The sequence below is a fragment of the Suricata suricatta genome, chromosome 8 (assembly GCF_006229205.1).
Source record: "Suricata suricatta isolate VVHF042 chromosome 8, meerkat_22Aug2017_6uvM2_HiC, whole genome shotgun sequence".
Taxonomy (NCBI): domain Eukaryota; kingdom Metazoa; phylum Chordata; class Mammalia; order Carnivora; family Herpestidae; genus Suricata; species Suricata suricatta.
This window is the reverse complement of record NC_043707.1, coordinates 53,615,758-53,640,327: the sequence shown is the minus strand read 5'-3', so window position 1 is coordinate 53,640,327 and position 24,570 is coordinate 53,615,758. Positions and strand designations below refer to the sequence as shown.

The following is a 24,570-nucleotide window of genomic DNA, read 5'->3' as shown; positions in this document are numbered from 1 at the left end:
TCACTGCTACATGGTCAGGCTCTTTCTGTTGCCCTGGAGACGAGGAATAGCAAGAATCTCTTCATCATCAAATCATTAGGCACCACTAGCAGACACTGCCTCAGCTCTTGTGTCTTGTGCCTGTCATCTCTTTGGAAGGGTAGATGAGGGGAAATGGAGAAGGCTCCATGTAGTGGCTCCAAATGCTATATACAATATTTTTGAAAAGCTGTGTAGGTGTCATGGAATAATCTCTGATCAGGTTTGGAAAGATGCACCCATTTCTAGAGAGATAAGAATATCGCCCAGGCCTCAACATAGTGACCCATCATGATGGGAGACTCATGTCATCTCAAAAATTGAAAACCATCTCACGAAAAGGAGGATGACAGGGGATGAAGGACAGGGAAATGAAATAGTGCAATGGAGGGCATTCTAAAATCACTTGGGGGCTGCGAGTGATTACTTAGACTACACAGTAGGGCAACAGAATGATGCCCTCCATGGGCTGATCTGGTAAGTCGTTGGCTCATTTGGCTGCCTGGGCTTAACAAAATGAGAACCCCTTGGACACCAAGCAGATATCCATCTCTCTGCTTTCAAACTTTAGGAGAGGGAATGAGACTTAGACAAAATCGATGCAAGCAAGTTCTCTCTCACCGAAACTGGCTTTGGAATCTGTCGTAGGTCCATGCCTACTCCTGAAGACGCTGGTATTATAAAATCACTCATGGTCAAATAAATCAGCTAAGCTTTTCTGAGATATCTCTTCAGAAGCAAGTTGACCCACCTTGTTTGCTTACTGGGACTCCTGGCTGGATTTTAGAATAGCCTTTGATGAATCTGCAGATACCAAACTGCATTTCTGCTCATTCTTACACCCAAAATAGATTAGAGTATCTGGTACCAACCAAGAAACTCAATAACTCGGGGATAGAGGTTCCATTTGATTTCATATCGGTCTGCGAATACCTTTGTCTGGCTACACATTGTAATACTGTTGCCTTACGATGATGCAAGGCTTATTCCCCAAATTGGATGACATGTGTGCTTTGATGTACCATTAGCGATCAGAAGTCCTATCGTGAAACTGTTCTCTGTGAGATCGTACTGGAATGCTAAGTCGTAGGTCTATAGATTTACACTTTTGGAGTACTCTGTGCTGTGTAACTCAACATACAGATGAATTAATAATCCATCTGCAGAAATTCTGCATACAAAATGTCTTCGTTTGTTCTATCAGGAATCTAATTACTGGCACATCTAAGATGTATCATTTGAGGAAAATACAAATCTCAAGCCTCAAGCTGTATGGCTAGCACAATTCTTTTTGTGCTGTCTTAGATGCATACACTTACAATTGTTCCAGTCTGTTCTCCTTCATTAGAAAAGCATTCTTGGAGAGAAATAAAAGCCAGGCAGGCAGCATCCAGATTGGGGAAAAAAAAACAAAAAAAAACCCGCCATACCTCTTTCACTCAGCTTATTTTGCAGTATGAATTTCTGGTTCTTTTGGTACCACATCCTCTATCCAATATTTTATGGCAGCACATACCTGGAAAAGTCTGGAAGCAATGCATTTGAATTCCATTTGCACCTTTCACACTTATCCACGTGCACGGCACTCTGCTCAGTGCTGTAGATACACATAGATGTGAGCATACATTCAACACGGTTACTTTGAATGTGTTAAACTCAATTAACAGAGAATTTGGGAATATTGTTTAACATTGTGCTTAATTATGACATACATGTGTCAAGCAGGCATTCATGTAATGTTCTTAGAGGCAAATAGATTATTTTGTTTGGGGGGTTATCTAACAATAATTTATCTTTTATTAAGTTTTTTTGTAACAAGAAAATTGCAACATCCTTTTATAAATATTACAGTTTGAATCCTACAAAGGCTGCCAGAATAAATTATTTATACCCATAGACTTATGAGTTTGTAGTGTGAGGATATGTTTGCCTTCTAAAGTATTAGAAAATTATGAATCTAATACTTCACCACAATATCTAAGGAAGCAGGACATTAATTTTTTTTGGCTTTTTGTGTTATGAGTAGTGTAAGGAAATTTTTCTGAAGACTTTTTTTTCATTTATCTATCCCAGACTCCTTCACGATATTAGAAAATGAGCCCGTCCCCAGGATGGTATGTTTTTATTTGAAATATTTAAGGAAGAGTCTCCGTTTCCTTTTAAAGGTTGATCTCATTTTCTCTAATAGCCCAAGAACACGTCCTCATATGAAAGTTTGGGAATGTTATTCACTGTGTGTCTAATGTCATATATTAAAAAACAAAGTATAATAAAAAGCTCATTCAAAATCCCCTTACTTTTGATCTATTAGTCAGATTAATGGGGATGGCACATTGGTTCCACTGTTACACCACAGACTGCAGTGACAATCTTCTAAAATTAGGAACCGCCAATCTGGGGGAAGTCAAAGAACTGTATATCATTTTAAATTTAACCTCAGCCTGCTCTGAAGCCATTAGAGACGATTAGAAGAGATCTCCAGCCGTTATATTCAGCCCAGTAGTCTTAAAGTTCAAAAGGTAAAATGCACTTTTCACTATAAATAAACTGAGAGACAAAATTATTTTCAACGAGTTTCACTTTCAGTGAAAATAAAGTAGGTAATTACATTGTCTATTACTGAGGTCACTGCCTTCATTGACCATCTGGCCTAAAACTGAAAAATAGGTATCGTTTATGACATGAACAGAAATGAGCAAAGTGTGCACAGTTTCCTCTTTTAAAGACCTGCAAATTCAGTTAATTCACATATTAACAGTCTTCATGAAACAGTAACTGAAAAGGTAGCTTGATGGCCTTTTTGAACCCATTTTGAACAACTCCTGGAAGGAAAAAAAAGAATAAAGTCTGTAATATCTTACCATTACTATTACTATAGTTATAGTTTCCATATGATGGATTCTTGCATGACATTTTTGCATGCCAAAACTAGCGGGCCAGATTTATCATTCTAATTTCTATGATTTTTCTATATATGGAATCCTATTTGTTAGATGTAAACTTTACTTTCAAGTTGGAAGTGTTATTTCTTACAAAGGAATATGATTCAATTTTTGCCTAATTTTGCTCTACTTTCTAAAATTTCTAAAGGCACCAAAATAGGACGGATGTTGTTGTAAAATTTTTTATGTTTATTTATTTTTGAGAGAGACAGAACATGAGAGGGGAAGAGGAAGAGAGAGAGAGGGAGACACAGAATCCAAAGCAGGCTCCAGGCTTCTAGCTGTCAGCACAAAGCCCGATGCGGAGCTCGAACCCACAAACCTGTGAGCTCATGACCTGAGCCAGTCAGATGCTTAACCGACTGAGCCACCCAGGCGTCCCAGACAGACGTTGTTTTAAAGTCACTCTCAATGCATATTGTTTAATTATTTTTATTAATCTCTTTGACCTCTAAGAAGCATCATTATTGGATATTTGGTTAGCAGCGGCTCACACTATCTATTATTGTCTGAAGTGTGCTGAAGACAAAAATGTTAGAGCGTTTTACTGCCTTTTTTAAGGCAACTTGTCAAAGATGTAAATATATTGTTCAAGAAGAGTAAGTTAGAAATTGGATAAAGTTGGTCCGAGTCTTAAACTTAGGATAACTTTATTCCTACATCCTTTGTAAAAACCCAAAGCTTTGTTTAAAAAACAAGCAAACAAACAAACAGGTTCTGTTGTGTTGTGTTGTTTGCCAAACACAGAGGCCACCGGCTTCAGGTTATGCCATTCATTCAGCTCCAAAGTAGAATATATACTTTCTGAAGATCCCATTCTCTGCATTCATTGCTTTTGGAGTCTTCCCAGATACCCTGGCCAGTATGCGTAGATGTCAGCCTGAGAAAAGAAAGGAATGGGAGGAAGGGGGACAGGAGCAAAGCAGGAATGGAAAGTAAGTTGCCAAGAGAAAAAAAAAAAACTGCACTTTCAAATTGAGGGGTTTTTCTATTTAGTCAAGTCTTGTGAAATTATTCACAATAAAGATTAATGATTCCTTACAGATAGGGGTAGGTCTTAGCCTCCCCACTAGTTTCTCCTGACAAAATCTGTCATGCAGTGACACTAGTGGGAAGCCTGCGGGGGACAGTTTGTTGGAACGCCTTTGGGGAAGGAACGCTTTAACCTAGAACTTGGCACAAGGGAGCTGTTCCAATACACAGCCTGGGAATGTAGAAGGAAAGGGTTCACAGCGGCATTTTCAGACATAACCAACCAGGTAATCCCAGGCCAAATTATTTGCATGTGGATTTACCAATGAGAGGTTTAAAACCACAAATCTGGATCTCTACTGCCCCCCACCCCCAGGTACTCAGAGGTACACCGCGGGGAGCACAGATGCATTGACGGGTTCAAATACAGTGGTGGCTCATCTTTTCTGCTTTTGCTCTTCGTTCTTTTCTGTGTCTCTAGAACATTAAGAGTAGAAACCAATTTGCTTTGCCAGGAGAGGAAAACCTCAAAACGCGGTTCTCAGCACAATGAGCGCGGAGGCTGAGACCCATCTCGGCTCAGAGATGGCTAGCCTGGCTCTCGACACGACGCCTGCTTCATTGCCCCGTGCCATGCCACTCAGCCGCGCCCCTGCGCAGGGCCAGCACCCCGGGAGTGCACTCTCAGGTCATTAGCGGCCTCTTTTACCATGACATCCCTCCTCTGCTCTGTTACTCAGAAAGAGGTGAGCTGATAATCATTTATCAGGCAGGACAGATTTTACCATTTGGAATAACTTTGGCAATTAAATCTCACAAAGAAATCCGATAGTTCTCATTTGGGATATGAAATCATTTCCTCTATGGCCCGTGGTTTCATATTGACTTCTCAGGAATATTTATATTCCTAGCATCTTAGCTGCACTTCTGGGGGGAAAGGCAGTTCTACTGAAATAATAGCTGTAATTATTTGACGGTTTCTTTTCTTTTCTTTTTTTTTATTTTTTTGAAAGCAGCCACATCCTTCACATTTCACTTGTATACCGATCTAGAAACTCGGTATCCCAGCTAGGCTACTAGGAGGTGGCCTCGCTGTGGAAACTGATGCTGGAAACAGTCATCCTGAGGAATGATCTTTTCTCTGAGGGGAATTTTCTACCAGATTGCCAAGTGCATAATATTCCGCTGGAGTGAGGCTGCATAAAATAACACCTCTGTGACACATCTGGTGATATTTAACTCTAGAAGGCCTGGCAGCCCAAAGTGCTGGGGTGCTAATTGTGTTCTAGAGTTATCAACAGGCCTTAAAGCCCAGAAAGTCTGTAGAATTTATCTAATCCTGGGGTGGGAGAGTAATTAAAATCCATCTCAGCCAGGAGAGCTTCCACAAAATCCAGCATTCCCATCATATTTTTAGGCCCTTAAAGAAAGGGTCCTGGGTGAAACAAGCCACAGAAGCCTTCACTTTATTCACTAAACATGGATGGAGCATGAATGCTGTTCCAGGCACTGTTCCAGGCACTGAGGATGTGGTAATAGGTAGACATATGCAGCCCCCCACTCTCCAGAGCTCATATGCCGGTGGCAAGCAGATAGGAAGGAAGGCAAAGAATAAACAGTAGGTGTAGACCATTTTAGACAGGTGGTTAGCCAGGGCCTTTCTGAGAAGGTAACACTTTGGCTGAGACCCAGGGGTCAAGGAAGAGCCCACTGTGGAAAGTTCTGAAGAAAGAGTATTCCAGAGATGAGAAAACCCCTCCTGCAAAAGCAGGAAGGCAGGAAGGAGCTCGGTCAGCTCAGAAAGTGGGGAGAAAAATGTATGGCACAGTGAATAAGAGGGAGAGGGTCGGAGGTGGGGTGGGAGAGGGAGACGGACACCTGATTCACCCATCACCGAAGGGCAGTGGATGTTAGGCAGTAGAGTGGCAGGGTGTGGGATTTCCATTAAAAAATGATCATTGTGGCTACGGTAAGAGCAATGAATGGTAGAGGGGGCAAAGAAGGAGGGCGAGATTCGACCTAACAAGGGCACAGTAGTCCAGGCAAAAGACTTAGGTGGCTCAAACTGGATTGGCAATAATGAAAATGGATGGATTTCCACCCTGCTGTAGTCTGTGCCTGTCTTTGCTGAGAAACTCGGCATTAAATCTAAACCTTGAGGGGGTCCGCAACACAGCTGTGCATCCTCTGTTATCTGTTGCCCTCACCGCCTAGATGTTTCGTAGTTGGGCAGCACTGATTTCTATTTGGTAGAGAAGGAAACAGAGGGACACAAGTTCTCATCACAGCATTCCAGCATATTAATGTAAAGCCTAGAGATTAGACAAAGTGGCTGAGTCCCCGAAACTGGGTGGGATCCCAGGCTCTGGCTACCCCCTACTTATGTGACTTTAGATATATGATTTACCTTCCCTGAACCTTTGTTTCTCCATTCTCAATAAAACTTTTAAGATAAGAATATCTACGTTAAAAGATTCCTAAAAAGATCAAATAAACTAATGCATGAAAAGCACTTAGAATAATGCTCAATAAATAAATGTTAGCTTTTGCTGTCATCGTGGTTTGACTAAACCCCCTTCTTTCCTTCCCACCCCTCCCCCGTCCTCACACCAAATGACCCATAAAATGACATATCAACATGTGCTTTTCTTTTTAGTCACCAAACAGGAAGAGGCTGTGTAGAGATTTTCTTAACTTCTTAAAAGGAGAAAAGGGACAAACAATGAGACGTTCTCGCTACTTGACAGATGTTCCATAGACAATTGGATCTCATTTAGACCTCGCTGTAATCAAAATAGTTAACATTTATTGGTAAGCTTTTTATATGCAGTATCTATTTGCACCCTTGGAAATAACTCTGCCAGGAAAACATGATGTGCCTGTTTTTGAATGCAGAAAGATCAGGAAGGCTACTTGCCCTCCCAACTTCCCACAACCAGTGAGCTGACGAGATATGACCCAGCATTATATGACCTCATAGCCCTTCTCCTTTCTCCTAAAGACTGAGTTAGAGGTAGACTACACCAGGGGGCTTCCAGCAATCTCTCAGATTCATCAAGCAAACCCGGAAATTAGATGTTCCCCCACGCCAGCCGGCTCAGGGCTTCATTTGTGCTTTGACTGGTCTTCCTTTTCACATTATAATCACATAATTGCTTTTGGTAATATAGTTAAGGATCTGTTGATATTAGCCTTGTAGAGAGAATCTATATCATGTAGTTTATAACTTGGTCATACAAACTCATTTATCTTGAAATTTTGGCATGATTCTTCTTTACTGACTGAATTTTTATCATAAACTTTCATCATATTAGTTATGTCATACTAGAAATAATAAGGCAATTTTAATTCATGGGACCTTTGTTTCCTTGGGTTCTTTTTACACCTGTTCCCACAAAAGAGAATTGATGAATTAAAATAGCATACTAACAACCCATAATATTAATTAAAACATTTTTCAATATTTAAGCATCAGGCTAAGAGAACACCCAACTGTTTTCATTGGAAAATGATTACATTGTCAGAAAACCTCTGTTGCCCACTCCCTACCCTCGTGAATCTTCTCTTTCTTTGCAATCTGTTTACAGATTGCCTTGTTTGGTCTTGCCGAAGCCAGGCCAGCCATAGGCGAACCTTTAGATTAGAGCATTTAAACACGGTAGGGGGAGCTGACAAGCATAAAGATTTATAACCAACAAATCATTAGCACAAAGGAATTGCCTGATTGAACAGGTCAGAGACCTGCATGAAACATCCTAATACACTAGAGTGATATTCAGAAGATGTGACTAGTAAGGGCACCTAGTGCGGAGAGCAAGCACTGCATGGAAATGAGCCACATGGACACAGATGAAGGGTCTAGTGCAGCAGTGGCAAGTAGCAGGGAACCAGAGAGAGGGGGCCGAGGGGGAGCAAAGAACTTTAGATAAACCATGGAGCACCCGGTACAAACCAATTAGAACCCCGGACGGTAAGGCCAGATAAAGTGCCCCCATAAGGGATCACACAGTACACTGAGCAGCACATCCAAGGCCAAGAAACGTGTTGATCAGAGTCAGGATCTGGCTTTGGCCTCAGGAGAAGTTGGAAAGTTGAATTTGTGGAGTGCAAAAGCCTGTTTGCCCTTCTGCACTTTTTTTTTCTAATAAGGAGTACGTGAGACTTATTCATCCTTCTCATCCTTGGAATAAAATAGCCAAGATAGAAGCTAAATCTGAGATGGCGTTTTAATTTAAGATTTTGAAGGCTTTAAACTGTAAATGTGATCCATACTCCCAAGCAAGCAGAGCTGGAGACCTTCCAGCTGCGCCCCAAGGAGGATGTATGTGGTGGGGGGTGTCTCTCCAGATCAACCCAACCCTGCATCTCCCTTCCTTCCCTGCCCTGCTTGTGCCTCTCTCTTTGCTGTTCTCTTTCCCTCCAAAGAATTAAAAGAAACAAAAACAAAAGGTATTAAAACCTACTGCGGAAAGGAACATTGCTGAAACTACTATTTGGAGTCAGTAATGAAACTCAGATTATTTTCATTTATATTCTCCAGAGTGATTTAACTCTCACATGATCTGAGGAATGCAGAATTGCTTGAGGAAAAAAACACCAAGAAGAATCTCCTGTTATGTGCCAGGCAGTAGAATAAGTACTTAGGCTACAAATATAAGAAATGTTCATTGCCCTCAAGAAGTAATGTTTGTAGAGTTACCCTCTGTGCAAAGCACTGTGCTACTCGGTGCGGACAAAGAAAAGAGGTAGGAGACAGCGCCCTACTCTCAGATGCATATGTTTTCACGGAGGAGACAAGAAATGCATGTGGAGAAGGAGTGCGTGTTGTAGGTTTTGAAAAGTCAAATAAACCTGAAGGACTTTATATGTGTCAGGCACTGCGGTGGCTGCCTTATGTATATTAACTCATTAATCTACATAACAGTCCTAAGAAGTGGGTATGGTGTTAAATTAGCTCCGTGTTATGAATGAAACCAAGATGGGTTGAGGGTCTTCATAAGATCACCTTTCATGGAACCAAGGTTTAAATCCAGGCTGTTCAAATTCTATCTACAGTTATACCTATGTCTAGATCTAGACCTTAGAGCTCAAAGGCAGGTCTGGTGTCTGAACGCTGGAGCAAAGAAGTCTCCATGGGGGCAGGGGGTTGTCCATGAGCTGGCTGTTTAAGGATGGGTGGGAGTTTAGGGAAGCAGGGGCAAGAGCAGAGCCTCTGACTCAGTGGCCAGCATGCGGCAGCCAAGGGACAGGAGGGTAGAATGGACCAAGGGCACTTGAGGCCAGGAAGGCCTAAGTTCTAGTCTTGCCTCTGCTGCTGGGTTGCTGGTGGGGCTTGAGTAAAATCCACACGTTTCCCAAAAATGGAAATAATAATAGTAATAGTAATAATAATAATAATAATAATTGCTCTCTTACTAGGTCAGGAGAAATATTGGCAAAGTGACATATGCAAAGTTATCCTAATTATAATTTAATTTATTTTTGTTTGCGTCTCTGTGCATGTGTATGTGTTTAAGACAGTAAGTAGATTAGCCAAGATTGAAAAGTTTATGTTGGGGAGTAAAAGCTGATGATACGAAGATTCCTCGCACATTGTGGGGGATTCTGACTACAACACCACCCAGTGAGTGAGGGGTATTGCGTAAGCTCTGTAAGAAGTTCAGTCTGGCCATAGCATTTCTGTGTATTTGATTCGGGGACAGAGGATAGACAGAATGGGAAGGTAGATTAGGAGTAGAAAAGAAGCAATGGGTATAAAATATATGATTTTTCTATGAAATTCATATATTCATTCACTCAAGAACACTCAGGTATTCACCGAATGCAATCTGGTACTAGGCACTGTTTTAGGCATCGCACATACAGTGGGAAACAAAACATTTAAATTCCTTATCATTTTGGAGTTTATATTCTAGAATAACTCCTTATTAATATAAAAATATGTGTATTCTAAAATAAGAATAAGAAATGTTGAAGAAAATGACATGTGTTAGAACAAGATATTTTCAGGGCACCTGGGTGGCTCTGTCAGTTAAGCATCTGACTCTTGATTTCACCTCAGGTCGTGATCTAATGGTTCATGAGTTCTAGCCCCGCATTAGGCTTCATACTGGCAGTGCAGTCTGCTTGGGATTCTTTCTCTCTGCCCCTCCCCAATTCATGCTCTCTCTCTCTCTCTCACTCAATCTCTCTCAAAATAAACATAAAAAGAGAAAACTTAAAAAAAGAAAAAAGATATATTTCAAAGGCTGTTGTGTGATTTCTCTTTAGCCAGCCCACCCAAATCTTATTCATTCCTGCTTAATCTAACCTTGGGTATGCCTCAGTCTGCGTCAAAGAGGAGGGCTAACATCTTTTCACTGTTTTAAATAATCTTCCAGCCTCCCAATTGTATCCAAACCAATTCCTACTTTTTTTTTTCTTTCTGCCTCTGGATCTGAAAGCCCCGGAAGGCATAGCACCCATTGCTTGCTAGCCTCTGGATTTCGGGCTAACTAGCGCACCTCTCTCCTGAGACACAACAGCTCTGCTTTTCTTAGAAGAAAATGTAGAATGTCCTGCTCTATGCCTGCAATGACTCTAACCCCCCTTTTCAAATCACCCACTCTGGATTTGTTCTCATTCCTACACCTTTTTCTTAACCTATTAAGGAAAGAGTCCTTTGGATGTTAAGAAAGAACTGAGTAGCTTTACCTTCTGTGTCATGTTTGAAGTTTTGTTTTAGTAAAAGTTATGTTGCATAGAATTATTTAAGTTACTCATGAGCTAGTCTAGCGTCCCTGCTTACCTAAATGTTTTCCTCAGTCCATGCTTTTGTCCCTCTTTCTCTTCATTAAAGAAAAATGAGCAAATAGATCTTTCCAATGGGTAACCAGTTGTTTTTTCTGTGTAAGGAACTGTAGGTGGGAAAGATGATTTTTTTTAATCAACAGGTATTTATTAAGCCCCAAAGAAGCTAGAAATTATTTTTTATTTAAATCTTTTTTTAAATGTTTATTTATTTTTGAGAGAGAGACAGAGCGTGAGCAGGGGAGGGGCAGAGAGAGAGGAAGACACAGAATCCGAAGCAGACTCCAGGCTCTGAACGGTCAGTACAGAGCCTGAGGCGGAGCCTGAACTCACAAACTGTGAGATCATGACCTGAGCTGAAGTCAGACGCTTTACTAACTGAGCCACCCAGGTGCTCCAGAAGCTACAAATTATTAATGATGAATGTGAACTAGAAGACAGAAGAACATTGTCCAAGGAGATGTAAACACATGGGCCTACAAAAATAAACACCATTTCTGTGGCTCTCCCGGTCTATGTTTTTACTGCAGGACTTTGAGCTGAGCCCACCCTTAAAAAACTCTTAGAATAATCACTGAGCTGAATGCTCAGTGAGCTCATGCTCACAACAGCCCTATGAGATGGCCTCTATTAGAGATGAAGAAATAGAGGCTCAGAAATCCAGCCATGAGTGGTGGTGTCAGTATTCAAACCCAGACTTTTGGACAATACCACGGTAAACAGTTAAATACTAAATTTTGCAGTTCAAATTTTGAATGTCTCAAGAATTTATCAATGGGAAAAGGCAGTGTAAGCTGCAATGGGTCACCATTGACTTTATTGAAAATGTATGCTATGACTCATTTATAATTGTAACTCCTTGTCCCTTCAGAACCTTGTTAATGTATTTTAGAACACTTAAATGTTTGGTCCCTGATGCAGTAGCAAATACACTTTGAAAATTAGCAGTCATTTTTACGTGGAGCTTGGCATCCCTAAATGACTCATATCATCATTTTGTACGTTCTTTTGATTCCATAATGTTGTTTTCCTCACCTTGAATTTTTGACACCAATTCATTTTGCTTTGACATTGGCATTAATAGGGAAATGGCTTTGCTTTATCCAATTGTAAAAATCACCTCCCAAGACTTGATTTGACATTGTCAGGAGGTGGTTATGGTGACAGCAAGGCCACAACAGACAAGAGTGAATTACAGTGATTCCCAGGGAAAAAAAATCATTAAGAAAAGTTACTGCTGTGTGATTTCAGTAGCTATTTTTCATACTTAAATATCCCTGCTGTTTAAAAATCCTAAGAGGGCTTAGACCATATTTAGAACACTCCTGCCAAGTATATATAGGAAAAATTAAGTCTCTAAGGAGACATTTAGCTATAGCTTGACAAACAGGATCCTCAAATTATATTTTAGCTTTACACAGTGCTCAAAGGCATTGAAATTCTGTTTCAAGAAAAAAAAACATGCATGTGAATTAATGACACAATTATCTCCTCTCAGTCACAGATACTTGGATTCTTAATGCCAAATATCAAAGGCCTGTAGTATTGTTCTACCTCCTCCTCAGAATGTGGACTGTTTTACAGATTTGCCTTCAGCATGGAATGGGGCTATGGATTGTCTTTCACGATTCCCTCATCATTTCAAAGAACGCCAAATCCTTTGACCTGCATTCTTCCATATGCCTGTGATGGTGTGTCACCTCCATCCTAGTTCCACACAGAACAGCTCCATCTGGATTTTCCTTTAGCCTATCTTCCGAATTTAACTAATCACCTCCCAATTTAAAAAGATGGAAAGGAAGGAAGGAAAGAAGGAAGGAAGGAAAGAAGGAAGAAAGTCACTAATTTCCTTCAGGGCCAAGTCTTTTCCACCTTTCTATTATTCGCATGCCAAGATGATACTAAGGGCTAATCCATTTTGCCTAATGAAAATCCAAGGGGTGCTTCTGGCCACTTGGCTCAGGCAGCCACTCTTGTTTCTTCCCCTCCCTCCATCCCTTCCCCAGGCGTACACTGCATCATCAATGGAAGAAACCCCAGACAAGCCACCATGCCTTTCCTTCTAGTATTCTCCATCAGGAAAGCAGGACAGGCCTGACCAATCATGGTATGCAGACTGAGCTGGAGTGTCACAGCTGCCCAGCACCTTTGCCAAGTGTCCCCTGTTAGCTTCCTGTACTGCTCCCTATCAAATATTCCAGCCTGCCCTCAAGATCTCGCTTTACCTCTGTCTCCTTGAGCTCAGGAGCTATTCTTACCTCCTACTGCCCAGAAATGAAGTGAGGCCATTAAGGGAAAGTTCTCTTCACTTCCCACTCCAGCCTATAAGCTTTATATTCATGTATATTGATATCTATCTACCAACCTACTTGTCTGTCTACTAATAATAGATATATGCCCACCATTCAGAAAAAGAATAAAAGACACACTGTGTTTATATGTTCACTAAATAATTTATTGGACATCAATTTGGTGCCAGGCACAATGCCCATTACTGACTTACAACCACAGTGAGCATGTTAGATAGACATGGTGTAGATATATACAAGGGGGGCCCTTAAGAGTCTGCCGTAGGCTCAAAGTGCATGAAATATGTTTTCTTCCAGGGCAGTTTAGCTGGACTCTGAGCCCCTATACTGGGATGGTAGTGGAAAACTCCATTATAACATCACTGTGATCTGTCAATGCGAGAATGCCCATGCATTTCATATCATCTGTTCTGGTTAACAATGAGCTGGCCTTCGAGCTATAGATTCCTTTAACTCCGAAGGTTCCATGGCTTCCATCCATACCTGACACTGTTTAGTCTTTGGCAAGGCAATGGATCTCAGCGTTTGAGGCCTTCTTTTTTTTTTTTATATATATATATATATATATATAATTTATTGTCAAGTTAGCTAACACACAGTGTACACAGTGTGCTCTTGTTTTGGGGTGTAGATTCCCATGGTTCATCGCTTACATACAACACCCAATGCTCATCCCAAATGTGCCTTCCTCAACGCCCATCTCCCGTCTTCCCCTCTATCCCCCTTATCAACCCTCAGTTTATTCTCTGTATTTAAGAGTCTCTTATAGTTTGCCTCCCTCTTGGAACTATTCCCACCCCCCACCCCCCATGGTCTTCCATTAAGTTTCTCAAATTCTGCATATGAGTGAAAACATTTGGGGCCTTCTTATGATTGTGGGATTCTGTAGGAAGTCTTTTGTCTTTTCTGAGATAATTTGTTTTTTTAGTTTCAAGTTTTTATTTAAATCCCAGTTAGTTAACATACTCCAAGATAATTTTTGGAGACATTTAAGATAATCAACAGTTTGACTAGAAATATAGATGAATAGCACAAATACTGAAATGTGGCAAAACTTGGTCACACAGAGCATTTCTTACATGAATCACCTTTATCTTCTCCGTAAAAGATGACTTTTATGTTTTCAAGTAACAACAGTTCCTTTTATTAACATTTTTAGTATCTTCAAAGGACTATATATTCTAGACAATATGGAAAAAATGAAGAGTTTAAAGATGAAAATGAAAATTAGTAAAATTACTCGTACTCCCACCAGCCAGAGATAAACACTGGTCGCATTTTGGTACAGTTTGTCCTAGTACTTCTTCTAAGGTCTGTATTACATAAGGCATGTGTAGAGGTGTAGGTCTGTTTTTATGGGGATCATGCTGGATAAACATTTGTGCTGCTTTCCCTCCTGACATAGCATCATGCCCTTTGAAATGGTGGTTTAGACCTGATGTGTGTTGCATCGTGTGTGACTAAACCTCCCAACAAGCGCCATCTTTTACCTCGGGCAAAAGGATAGATGCCGCACCTTTTTGTTAAACTAGACAAGTGCGTTTTCTGATGCCAGATGAGAAACTCTGTGATTTCTCAGCACACTCTTTTGAGCACCTTGCCTGTGTCTGTGTCTGAAGGTGTTGACCTAAATAGGATTTCAATACATCATTAATGATCGCTTTGGGAAAAGATACCCAGCCTTTGGCTTGTGGGATTCTCAGTGAATTAATTCTTTCTCAACATCAGCAGAGGCTTTTTTTTGAGGTGGAGTGGTGAAGAAGCTGAAAACTTGGGGGGGGTTGGGCAGTGCCTCCCACTTCTGGGTTGGAGTCATCGGTTATTTCTCTCGCGCTAGCTGGGTCACTGCATGCTGCAAACATAGACTCCTTCAAAATGAAGGTGGCTGTTTTTATGATGTTTTGAGCTGCGTTTCCTTGAACTGGACAAGAGCAAGTGTCACTCCCATAGTCAGTGCTTTGAGATTAGATGAATATGAATAGAACGGCTTCTCTCTGATGTCAGAACCTGCTGTACTTCATTACCCACACATGTCTGAGCACCCAGCCAACAGCTCCCACATTGTTCCCGACATCTCCTTCAGCTCTGCTCCTTGGCTCATTTTCCCGAAACCAACTAGACTGGATGCTGTCACACAGGCATCATGCCACCAGCACCACTGTCCCCAGATGGACAGAGATGCAGAACACAGGGTAGGTTGAGAGCAGGAAGGCAAAAATGTTTCTGACGATGGCCTCCATGTTGCAGTCTAGATACTGGCTTGCCTCTGTACCCATCCCTGCCTCACCAAAGCAGAGGCTAAAGGTGGGTTGTGGGGTGGGCTGTGGGGTGGTGCCTTCCTTGTTTCCCTGAAAACACACCTTCTGTACTCTGATCAGTAGCAGAGCACCCACATTGCGAGCACACAAGTTACCTTTGAGCCGACAGGCCCTGCCCCTCCCAAGCCAACCTCGCAGAACTGTTGTGGAGAACACAAGAGTTGAATACAAATATTCAAGGACTGCACATTTGACCCCACGCTGTCTCAAGATTCATACGCACAGGGGACACATAGATGCATCTTTGAGGTAAGACATTTGCTTCCATTTTCACTCCAGCACCTGGAATTGGATAGGTAGTGATGAATTCCTCATCCGGCAGAGATAGGAGCAAGCACTTCACTCTTCAACCTGGGCTTCTAGCACTCCAGGGGGGGGATTGGAAAGGTACTGAACATTAACAAAGTATAACTAAGTTATGTTTTATATCTTTTAAACCACCTCCACATAATTTATCTTGAGGCCCCCAACAGCTGTGAGGTGGGTGAACAGGATAAGCATTATTATTCTCACTTCAGAAGTGAGGAAAGAGAGTCACAAAAAGGTTAAACGATTTCCCCAAGTTCACACAGCCCATTAGCTACAGAGACCAGCCTTGAATCACAAGTTCTCTTTGCCTCATTCTCTTCACACTATCTCATGCTTTTAGTACAAGTCAGGAGAAAAACTATCCCTGCTCCATGTGGGGCACTAGACAAGATTGACAGGCAAAACCCGTCAGGCAAACACAGCCTCCTGAGTCATCACTGGGACTAATACTGGAGAACTCCAACTGTCATCATGTATTTGATCAAAATGAAGAAGAATTCCTCAATCTTCGCCTTTTAAGACAATAGCCTTGCCATGAAAAATATGCATGCAAATCACAAACTTCACGAGAACTTAGAAATATTTATGTCAAACTCTTCCCCTAACTCTATAGATGTCATCAGAATGTAACCTCCCCAGAAGCAGCTGCATTGTCCACCTGGCTCCCAGTATGTGCCCATCATTGAGAACAGTGCCTGATAGGATGATGGATGGATGGATGGATGGATGGATGTTTGGATGTGTGGATGGATGGATGGATGGATGGATGGATGGATATTTAGATGGATAGATGTCACTAAGTGGCTTCATGATATGTCCAAGACCTCACAGCATAGTGATGGCTAGTCAGAACCAGAAATCAGGTTTCGTGACTCTTAATGTTTTCTCCACTGTGCCATGTCACCAGTCATAGCCAGACGCAAGTGAGAAGAGGTGGGGGGAAATGCAGTTCGTATACCCAGAATTCAAAAAAAGGCCATTATACCACAGTTTGCAAAGTTTCTTCCATAACCCAGGAGCTAACCTGTAGGTTCAGTTTTATAGCTCCCAGCTCACAACTTAGTATAACAGCCACCAAGGCTGAATAAATGGGTCATAATCATAGCTTTTCATCTCGCTGGCACAAAATCTCAAATGTCTAAATCAGAACTGAATGTTGCACACATGCCTTTGTTATTAGCCTGTTTGGTAGAGGTTATTCACTCTTTGACGTTTCTTTGAAAAGGACGGGAACAATTTGGAACATCTTTCCCTCGGCAATCCTGGGCTTGTTTCAGGTGGTGAAGGTAGAGGTCACTTTATTAATACAACCATCAAGGAAAGCTGTCATGGCAACGCATTACATCGATCCCTTGAAGTGCCTGAGACAAAGCCAAAAAGAGAAACTTTCAAGTCTATAAATACAACCCAGCATTGCTCAAGCATAGCAGCTCACTGACAGGGCGAACCTAAATGTATAGCTTTGAACAAGACCCAAACAGAGAAAAGAAAACTTCCCTTTTGTAATGTAATGGATTATCATGACCAAAACGGAAATAAGTGACCCTTCAGGTCAGAAAAGAAAAAAAGAATAGAGCTAGCAGCAGCATTAAGTTCTGGCTGGTGCCCATTTTGAGCATAGGGATCCCTCTCTATGTCTGCTTTTCCATTCCTTCCAGAAAGGACTAATAGAGGGAAAAGGAATCAAACTCTCATAATTCACATTTTGACAAGAGGTCACCGTTTGGGAAGAAGAAATGTGTATGACGATCAAGGAACCTACCAAAAAGTTAAAGAATTGAATAATTTGGGGGTTCCAGGGTGTACAATTTCAGTTTAGGTCATGATCTCACGGTTTGTGAGTTCGAGCCCCACGTCGGGCTCTCTGCCGTCAATGCAGAGACGAATTCAAATCCTGTTTCCCCATACATCCCCTCTACCCCTCCCCTGCTCCCTCTTTCTCTGAAAAATTTAAAAAAAAATCTTAAAAAAGTGAATGGTTTAGCTACATCCCTGTGGTTCATTATTCAAGCTGGAAGAAAAAGAAGTAGTGAAAGAGGGAGGAAGAAATGCTGTTCATTCCTATTTTTTTCACTTTGAAAATTCTGAGTGCTTTTATAAACTCATAGCAATTGTGGAAACCTATTTATCTAGTATTGTAGCTTGCTTATTGAAGTTCTGATCAGAGTTATTATAACACCGTGCCAACTACAAACTTAACACCAGGATTCCACACTTCATCTTTTAGCCATATAACTGTTTGGGTCTAACATTAATACTATAACCTTCTTATCAAGGGCCACAGATCATTTTGGTGGCTCCACTTGAAAGCATTCTTAATATTGAAACGTCAGGGGGTTAGAGGTTATATGGTGTGATATTGGACACAACATAAATGAATTATTTTTATCAATCGTAAAATTATTCTTCAGGATATGGTCTAGCTATTACTGAAGCAGGGTTAGCTTATCCGGTACCTAAGGATATTTTATCATAATAAAAACAATGGTGTCTAGCAAATAGCAATTTGCATCCAGTACTGAATCAAGCATTGGATATGGGATTTAAAAACAAACCTTCTCTGTTTACTGAGGTAATGCACTCTTAGGCTATCAGTAGCAGTTAAGGAAAGAATCAGAACATGTTTAAAATAAATACTTCCCAAAATAAGGTCAATGTTTTAGGTTTGATCGAAAATCCAGACAGGAGGGCACCAAGTAAAGGAAGTGATACCAGCAAAAAATCCACCAGATGAGATGGTGATGATGCCAGGACTGTAAATCGGTGTTGATCGTCATACCAGTTCTATCAGCTGGTGGTGGACGCCTGAAACCTTACGTTGCAAGGAACCCGCAAGTGCAATGCAAGAGAGTGTCGTGGATGAGGAGCTATGCCTTCTCCATGCAGGAAGAAGGAATGGCAGCATCTGCAACATATTTGCTGTTCCCAACCTAGACCTCTGATATTTTTGATTATATTTTATGTAAGAGCTGATTTGTATTTGGGGGCTCTGCCAGAATAGAGTAGAAGTCTAGAAGATATGAGATTCAATGCTATCAACAAACGCCTTTGCCTGGGCACAGTGTGGTATGACAGGAGGACAGGTGGTCAATACAAGTGACAGGCTACTGAGGATGACAGAGGGTATTTACACTGTCTGGAGGAGCACAGGGTGGTCACTGTATACCACCACTGACTGTGTTTCTCTTAAATGTTTTATTCTTTTCTCTTAAGAGACTCTTTTTTAAATTTTTTTATGTTTTTTATTTATTTCTGAGAGACAGAGACAGACAGCGTGAGCAGGAGAGGGTCAGAGAGAGAGGGAGATACAGAATCTGAAACAGGCGCCAGGCTCTGAGCCAGCTGTCAGCACAGAGCCCGACGCGGGGCTCAAACCCACAAACTGTGAGATCATGTCCTGAGCTGAAGTTGGACACTTAACCAACTGAGCCACCCAGGCGCCCCTTGAATGTTCTATTCTATGTAAAGAGCAGTAATCTACAAATCCAAAGGCCTGATTCTAGTTCTAGTTCTTCCCAAAATTGCATTTGGTTTCCTCATCGAGAACTTGCCTAGTTTCTGGAGTTTCCTTAAGTTCTGATTTTACTGTTTCTAACAGAGCAAAGTAGAACAAATTACATGACCAGGCTGATTTTGGTTCCTCTCTCTTATTCTTTCATTGTGAACAGTACTAAAGGGTCTGTCTTAGATCCCAACCTTCTGTATTTACTCCCCTCCAAAGACGATCCACTCTTAAATTTTAACTTCAATGACTTATCATTGCCTCTAAGTCCCACGGCTCCACACATAAAAACTCATGACCCTCTGTGCCCTAGAATCACCAAAACATCTTCATTCTCCTTTGCTCAGTATATGTGAGGACAACTCCTCTTCATCACCGTGGCTAACACGCCCATCCAAAATGTCATCCGTTTGCCATCAACATTCATTGAAGAGAGATTCTCTGTGGGGGGGGGGGGGGGGGCTGTCCTGTGCATTTCAGGATATTTAGCAGCCTCTCTGGCTTCTGTCCAGTAGCGTGCCCTGAGATGTGACAGCCAACCCTCTGCAGACATTATCAAGTGTCTGCAGGGAGACAATGTCATCCACTGTTAATAAACCACTACTTTAGACTGACAACCAAAGACCTCTGTGAAATGTTAATTCTTTAGATTTCTTCAATCCCTTTTTAAATTATTCCAAAATCCCTTCTACCAGATTCAATCAAGAATCAAATGCTTATTTTTCAATTTCTTTCACTCAACTCAGTGCCCTTCCTCTCATGCTCTGCCAGTCTGTTTATTTATCCCTAGACAGAGTCAACCACAGCAGGAAAACTTCTAGGCTTCATTTTATACCCTCGTAAGATCACTGCATTTTGTTGAGATCTTTTCTTCTCAGGACTCTTTATAATCTTTCATTCTCTTTCTGTGGCCGAAATGCCGATATTCTTCAGTGTTCCATCTGGAGCCTTCATTTCTCCTTACTGTGTATCCACCAAGATCAAGTCGTGGTGACGACCACCATTACTGTTGCTCCACATCTGTATCTCCAGGATGACCCACCTACTGAATGGTTAACTAATTTTTCCAACTAAGAACAAGACCCCTAAGGAAGAACCTAGAGACACCTCAGAGGCCACAGTTCCAAGAAAAGTGCCTTTTCTCCCCTGACCAGTCTTCCTCCAATCCACATTTCATAATAAGTTACATTATAATGCATCTAAATACTGAAAATAACCCATTTCAAATCACCTGTGTCTAAATCTGCCCCTTCTCTCTCCCCACTGCGCCAAACAGACCAAACCCATTTTACGAAAGCATCTGGGTTTCTTGCCTCCAGTCTGTCCTTTCTCCAGTCTGTCCTTTCTCTGGCCAAGCCTCCTCTGACTATTTCCCCCTTTAAGACCTCAGCCTGTTCATAGGTCTTTGATAACTTCCCTATTATCTGAACACTGAGTTGTGTGCTATGTAGAACTTACCCAGTCATCAGACCACAACCTACCTTTCTCGTCTCCATTTTCCGACATTCCAGCCACAGCAGTCCACTCACCATTCACTAGCATGACCCATGCATCTCTCACTCAGGCTCCTGTCAGGAAACTGAAACCACACTAGGCATTTCGACAGCGAGAATTTATCAAAGGAAATCATTAAACAGGTGTTTTGGAATTTAGAAATGAGAGCCCCTGAAGTCACCCAGAGATAGTAACCTTGTAAGCAGGGAGCAGCACCACTCCTGGGCAGAGGGCTTACAGGGAAGGGGATGGGTTATTAGAACCTCGAAGTACAGGGGGAGACCCTACCAACATGGGAACTGCATCTCCGAGGAGATGTAATGGCTGGCTGATGCTGGTACCTCTGAAACACAGGCAAGGGCCCCTTGGAGCTGAGCTCAAACCTTTAGGGAAGGAATGCTGCTGGGTTGGTGCTGATAAAGCTGGGCCAAAATGCTGCTATGGGCGTGAAGGGCCATCGCGGGGGCAACGACGTTAGAAAGAGCCATCCAACGGGAAAAGGGAAATCCCTTCGCCGGCTCTGGTTCCTCTCGGGCCCCCTGCTGGTGGAAGCTAGGAGACAATTTGGAGAAGGAAGGGTGGATTTAGAAGGAAAGACAACTGCTTAATAACCAGCCCTCTACCTTCCCAGTCTCCGCATCCGTTCTCATACCGCTTCCCCATCCATAATGCTCTCCTCACCAATATCTCCCTGCAGTGCGCCATTGTTCAAATATAATGTCCTTTCTCATCGTCTCTAATCTTCCCCCAAATAATTATTTACACTAGCATCTCAGTTCCCCTAGCATTTTTGCAAATACTTCCTTTATAGTCTTTTTTGGTCTCACAGTTAATTGTGTGTGTTCATTTTATTTGTTTTCTGCCAAACTGTGAGCTCCTTTAGGGCAGGTAGAGTTACAACCATACAGTTGAGCAGGGTGCCTGGTGCACAACAGATGTTGGCTGCGATGGATGCAATCGATAAAGGCATGTCAATGAAATTAATATTAGATCGCTTCTTATACATATTTTATCTTCTCAACCAGACTTGAACTCCATAAGAGCAGAGTTCAAGCTTTATAATTTGTTTTTTCACGGTATTTAGTACAAGACTTCACATGCTGAAGAAGAGCTCAGTGATATTTGTTAACAAGCTAGTTTATTCGTTAAGCATCACAAATCGGGTTCAAAAAGACATGACGATGGAGGATAAATGTATGAATAGCAGAGCAGGTAAGATCTGTGCTTAGGTTTAGATGTGCTTCTAGCCCACAATTCCAACAGAGTGCTATTCACATGCTGAAGCTCTGTGTTTGTTGAATACAGCACAATCGGGAGACTAAGTGTAAAATGTCTTACAGTGAATTCTAAAGTAATGAAATATAGTCTAGGTTTGATTTTTCTCTGTTTACCTCTTACAGAAAAATAGATATCCCCAATCCACAATATTATTAATCCTGGGTTACATCTCTTCCTTGCGTATTTATTGAATTTCTCACACTCCCCACCATCAACTAGCAGATTATTTAAATGTAGGTAAAGTATTGAATCTGAACTTAATCACCAGCTTCTTGAAAAAAAGAAAAGAAAAAAAGAAAGAAACCTCGTTCAACTGATTTACATTCAAGACCAAGAAGAAAAATAGCTTTTTTTTAAAAAGGGGAGCAATATTTAATTAACTATTGATTTCTTCTCAATTATTCAAGGCTAGCAATTATCGATATTGATGGAACAGATATTCCCCTACCTCTAGTGCCCAAATGAAAGGAAATATCCCATTCAGCAATCTGTTGCCTGGAACAAGAAATCCTGAGAATCTTTAACTTTAAATGGAAACAGTTATTTGGAGCTGTTTATTCCATGTTGCCCCAATTAAACAGATATTTCCCGAAGTGTAAGCAAAACAAAATCCTGAAAACCTATGTAGGCTTCTCAAATTAACAACATCTGTCTCTGACCATGGGTGTGGCCACTCTCCCCTTGTAGATTTTGCCTCACAGCTACAGATTTTTTAACCGTAACACATAAAACACTATCATTTGGGTCTAATATTCAAGATTTCTACCACCCAACGAGAGGTGGCTTATATAATCATTAGAACCCTTGGAACACTACAGTGTGTGTCAATATTTTGAGCCTCAAGGATTTGGTAGGCCCTAATAGTCACTTCTGACATTTACAGATGGCAAGTGTGGGTACGTTTGAAAATTATACCAACGCATGATGCAGCTGTGTTAGATGTTGCCAAAGGCTTACTGTGAAAGAAGGTAAAAGAAGGTCCTGTTTAGGGCACTTTGTTACAAACTCTGTGAGTGTCCACTACCATTGTTCCTCAGCTCATTTGCACACAGGGCATTAGCACATTTGTGTGTAAGAAGCTTCTTTTGAAGGTGACATGACTGCTGAACATGATTAATGGACAAGCAACCTTCTCTACTGAATTGTTACTTGGGAGGATTTTTTTTTAATACTTTGCACTTGATAGTAATATTAAGTGTGTGTATGTGTGTGTGTGTGTGTGTGTGTGTGTGTGTTTAATTCACGTGGTACCCCTGGGGAAATTTGACTGTGACATTTTTTTAAAAATGAAAAAGGTTATAATTTATAAAAATCTACTTTTTCTGCTCTGCCCCCACCCCCCACTCCAGAGTGGTTCTATATATTAAGTGCTTAAGCAGCATATGTTGCTGGGAAGCGTTCTTGGCTCTTTTACTCTTTGTTGTTATTTTAATTTCCCTGGGTCCTATTTAACATTCTGCTAAATCAGTGAAACCTTGATTATCTAAAAGAATAGGAGACATGGACTTAATGAGGATAACCAGAACTTTGAAATAAGTAATTATGAGAGATGGAAATTACATGACAGGGACCATGAATGAATTTCAGTATCTGGAATTGCTTGCTTGATGTATTCAAACTGATTCTATTAATTGATGGACAGAGTGAAATTTTGGTAATCAGGGTTTCATCACCGCATTTTTTATTATTCAGGGAAATCAAGGTAACCTTGGACTCTACTTCCCATATTTACAAGGCAATGAATATCCTAATAGGGCTGTCAGGGGCAAATAGGACTGCTCGTCCTCCTCTCCTCCCACAAAACCACTTTCTCTCTTCCGATCTGGCTGCGCCTGCCTGGAGCATGCTGCCTGTCCCCTGACCCACCCCTCTCCCCTCGTTGCTTCCCTGCTGGCTCGTCTTCCCTGCATGCAGCGGCTGGAGTCACCTGCAGGGAGAATGGCCCGCCCCTTAGAGGTTCTTGGTCATTTTAGCAATACTGCTTTGCATTTTAACTACCATTCATCTGGCTTTAAAACTCTGCATTCTTGTACGGGGCACTCGCCCTTTAAAAACCCGGGAGGCCACAACAGGTCCCAGTTCTATGAAAAGAAGATACTGCCAAACCAGGAGTATTACATTCCTTCGTATTCGATAGCCTGAAATGGACAATGATACCATCCAAGATTGCAGCAAAAAACAATCTATACGAAAAGGACGAATATGATAAAAAAAAAAAGAAAGAAACAAACAAACAAAGGCAGCGAACTACATTCGTTTGGAAATTGGAGGAACATGCTTAGTTTGTGGAGGGGAGGGGGGAAGCACAAGATCGATAGAGATCTTTTTTTAAGCTGAAAAACACGATGTACTAGATGAACTTAAATTGATTCTGCTTCTCCTCCCCGCGCCCCGCCCCACCCCCACCCCTCGTTCTGCAGCGAACGTCTGCGACAACGAGCTCCTGCACTGCCAGAACGGAGGGACGTGCCACAACAACGTGCGCTGCCTCTGCCCGGCCGCGTACACGGGCATCCTGTGCGAGAAGCTGCGCTGCGAGGAGGCGGGCAGCTGCGGCTCCGACTCGGGCCAGGGGGCGCCCCCGCCCGGCTCCCCGGTGCTGCTGCTGCTGGCCGCGCTGCTGGGCGCAGCCAGCCCCC

At 41.8% G+C, this 24,570-nt stretch overlaps 1 protein-coding gene across 5 annotated transcripts in view; it reads left to right on the top strand.

Moving 5' to 3' along the window:
* Window positions 1-24,570, top strand: part of NTNG1 (netrin G1) — a 307,008-nt gene that overhangs the window by 280,744 nt on the left and 1,694 nt on the right. For all 5 annotated transcript variants that reach the window (XM_029949313.1, XM_029949310.1, XM_029949309.1 and 2 more), the window contains one exon: window positions 24,352-24,543. In XM_029949313.1, the coding sequence (XP_029805173.1) occupies window positions 24,352-24,543 (192 nt within the window). The remainder of the gene's footprint in view (window positions 1-24,351; window positions 24,544-24,570) is intronic.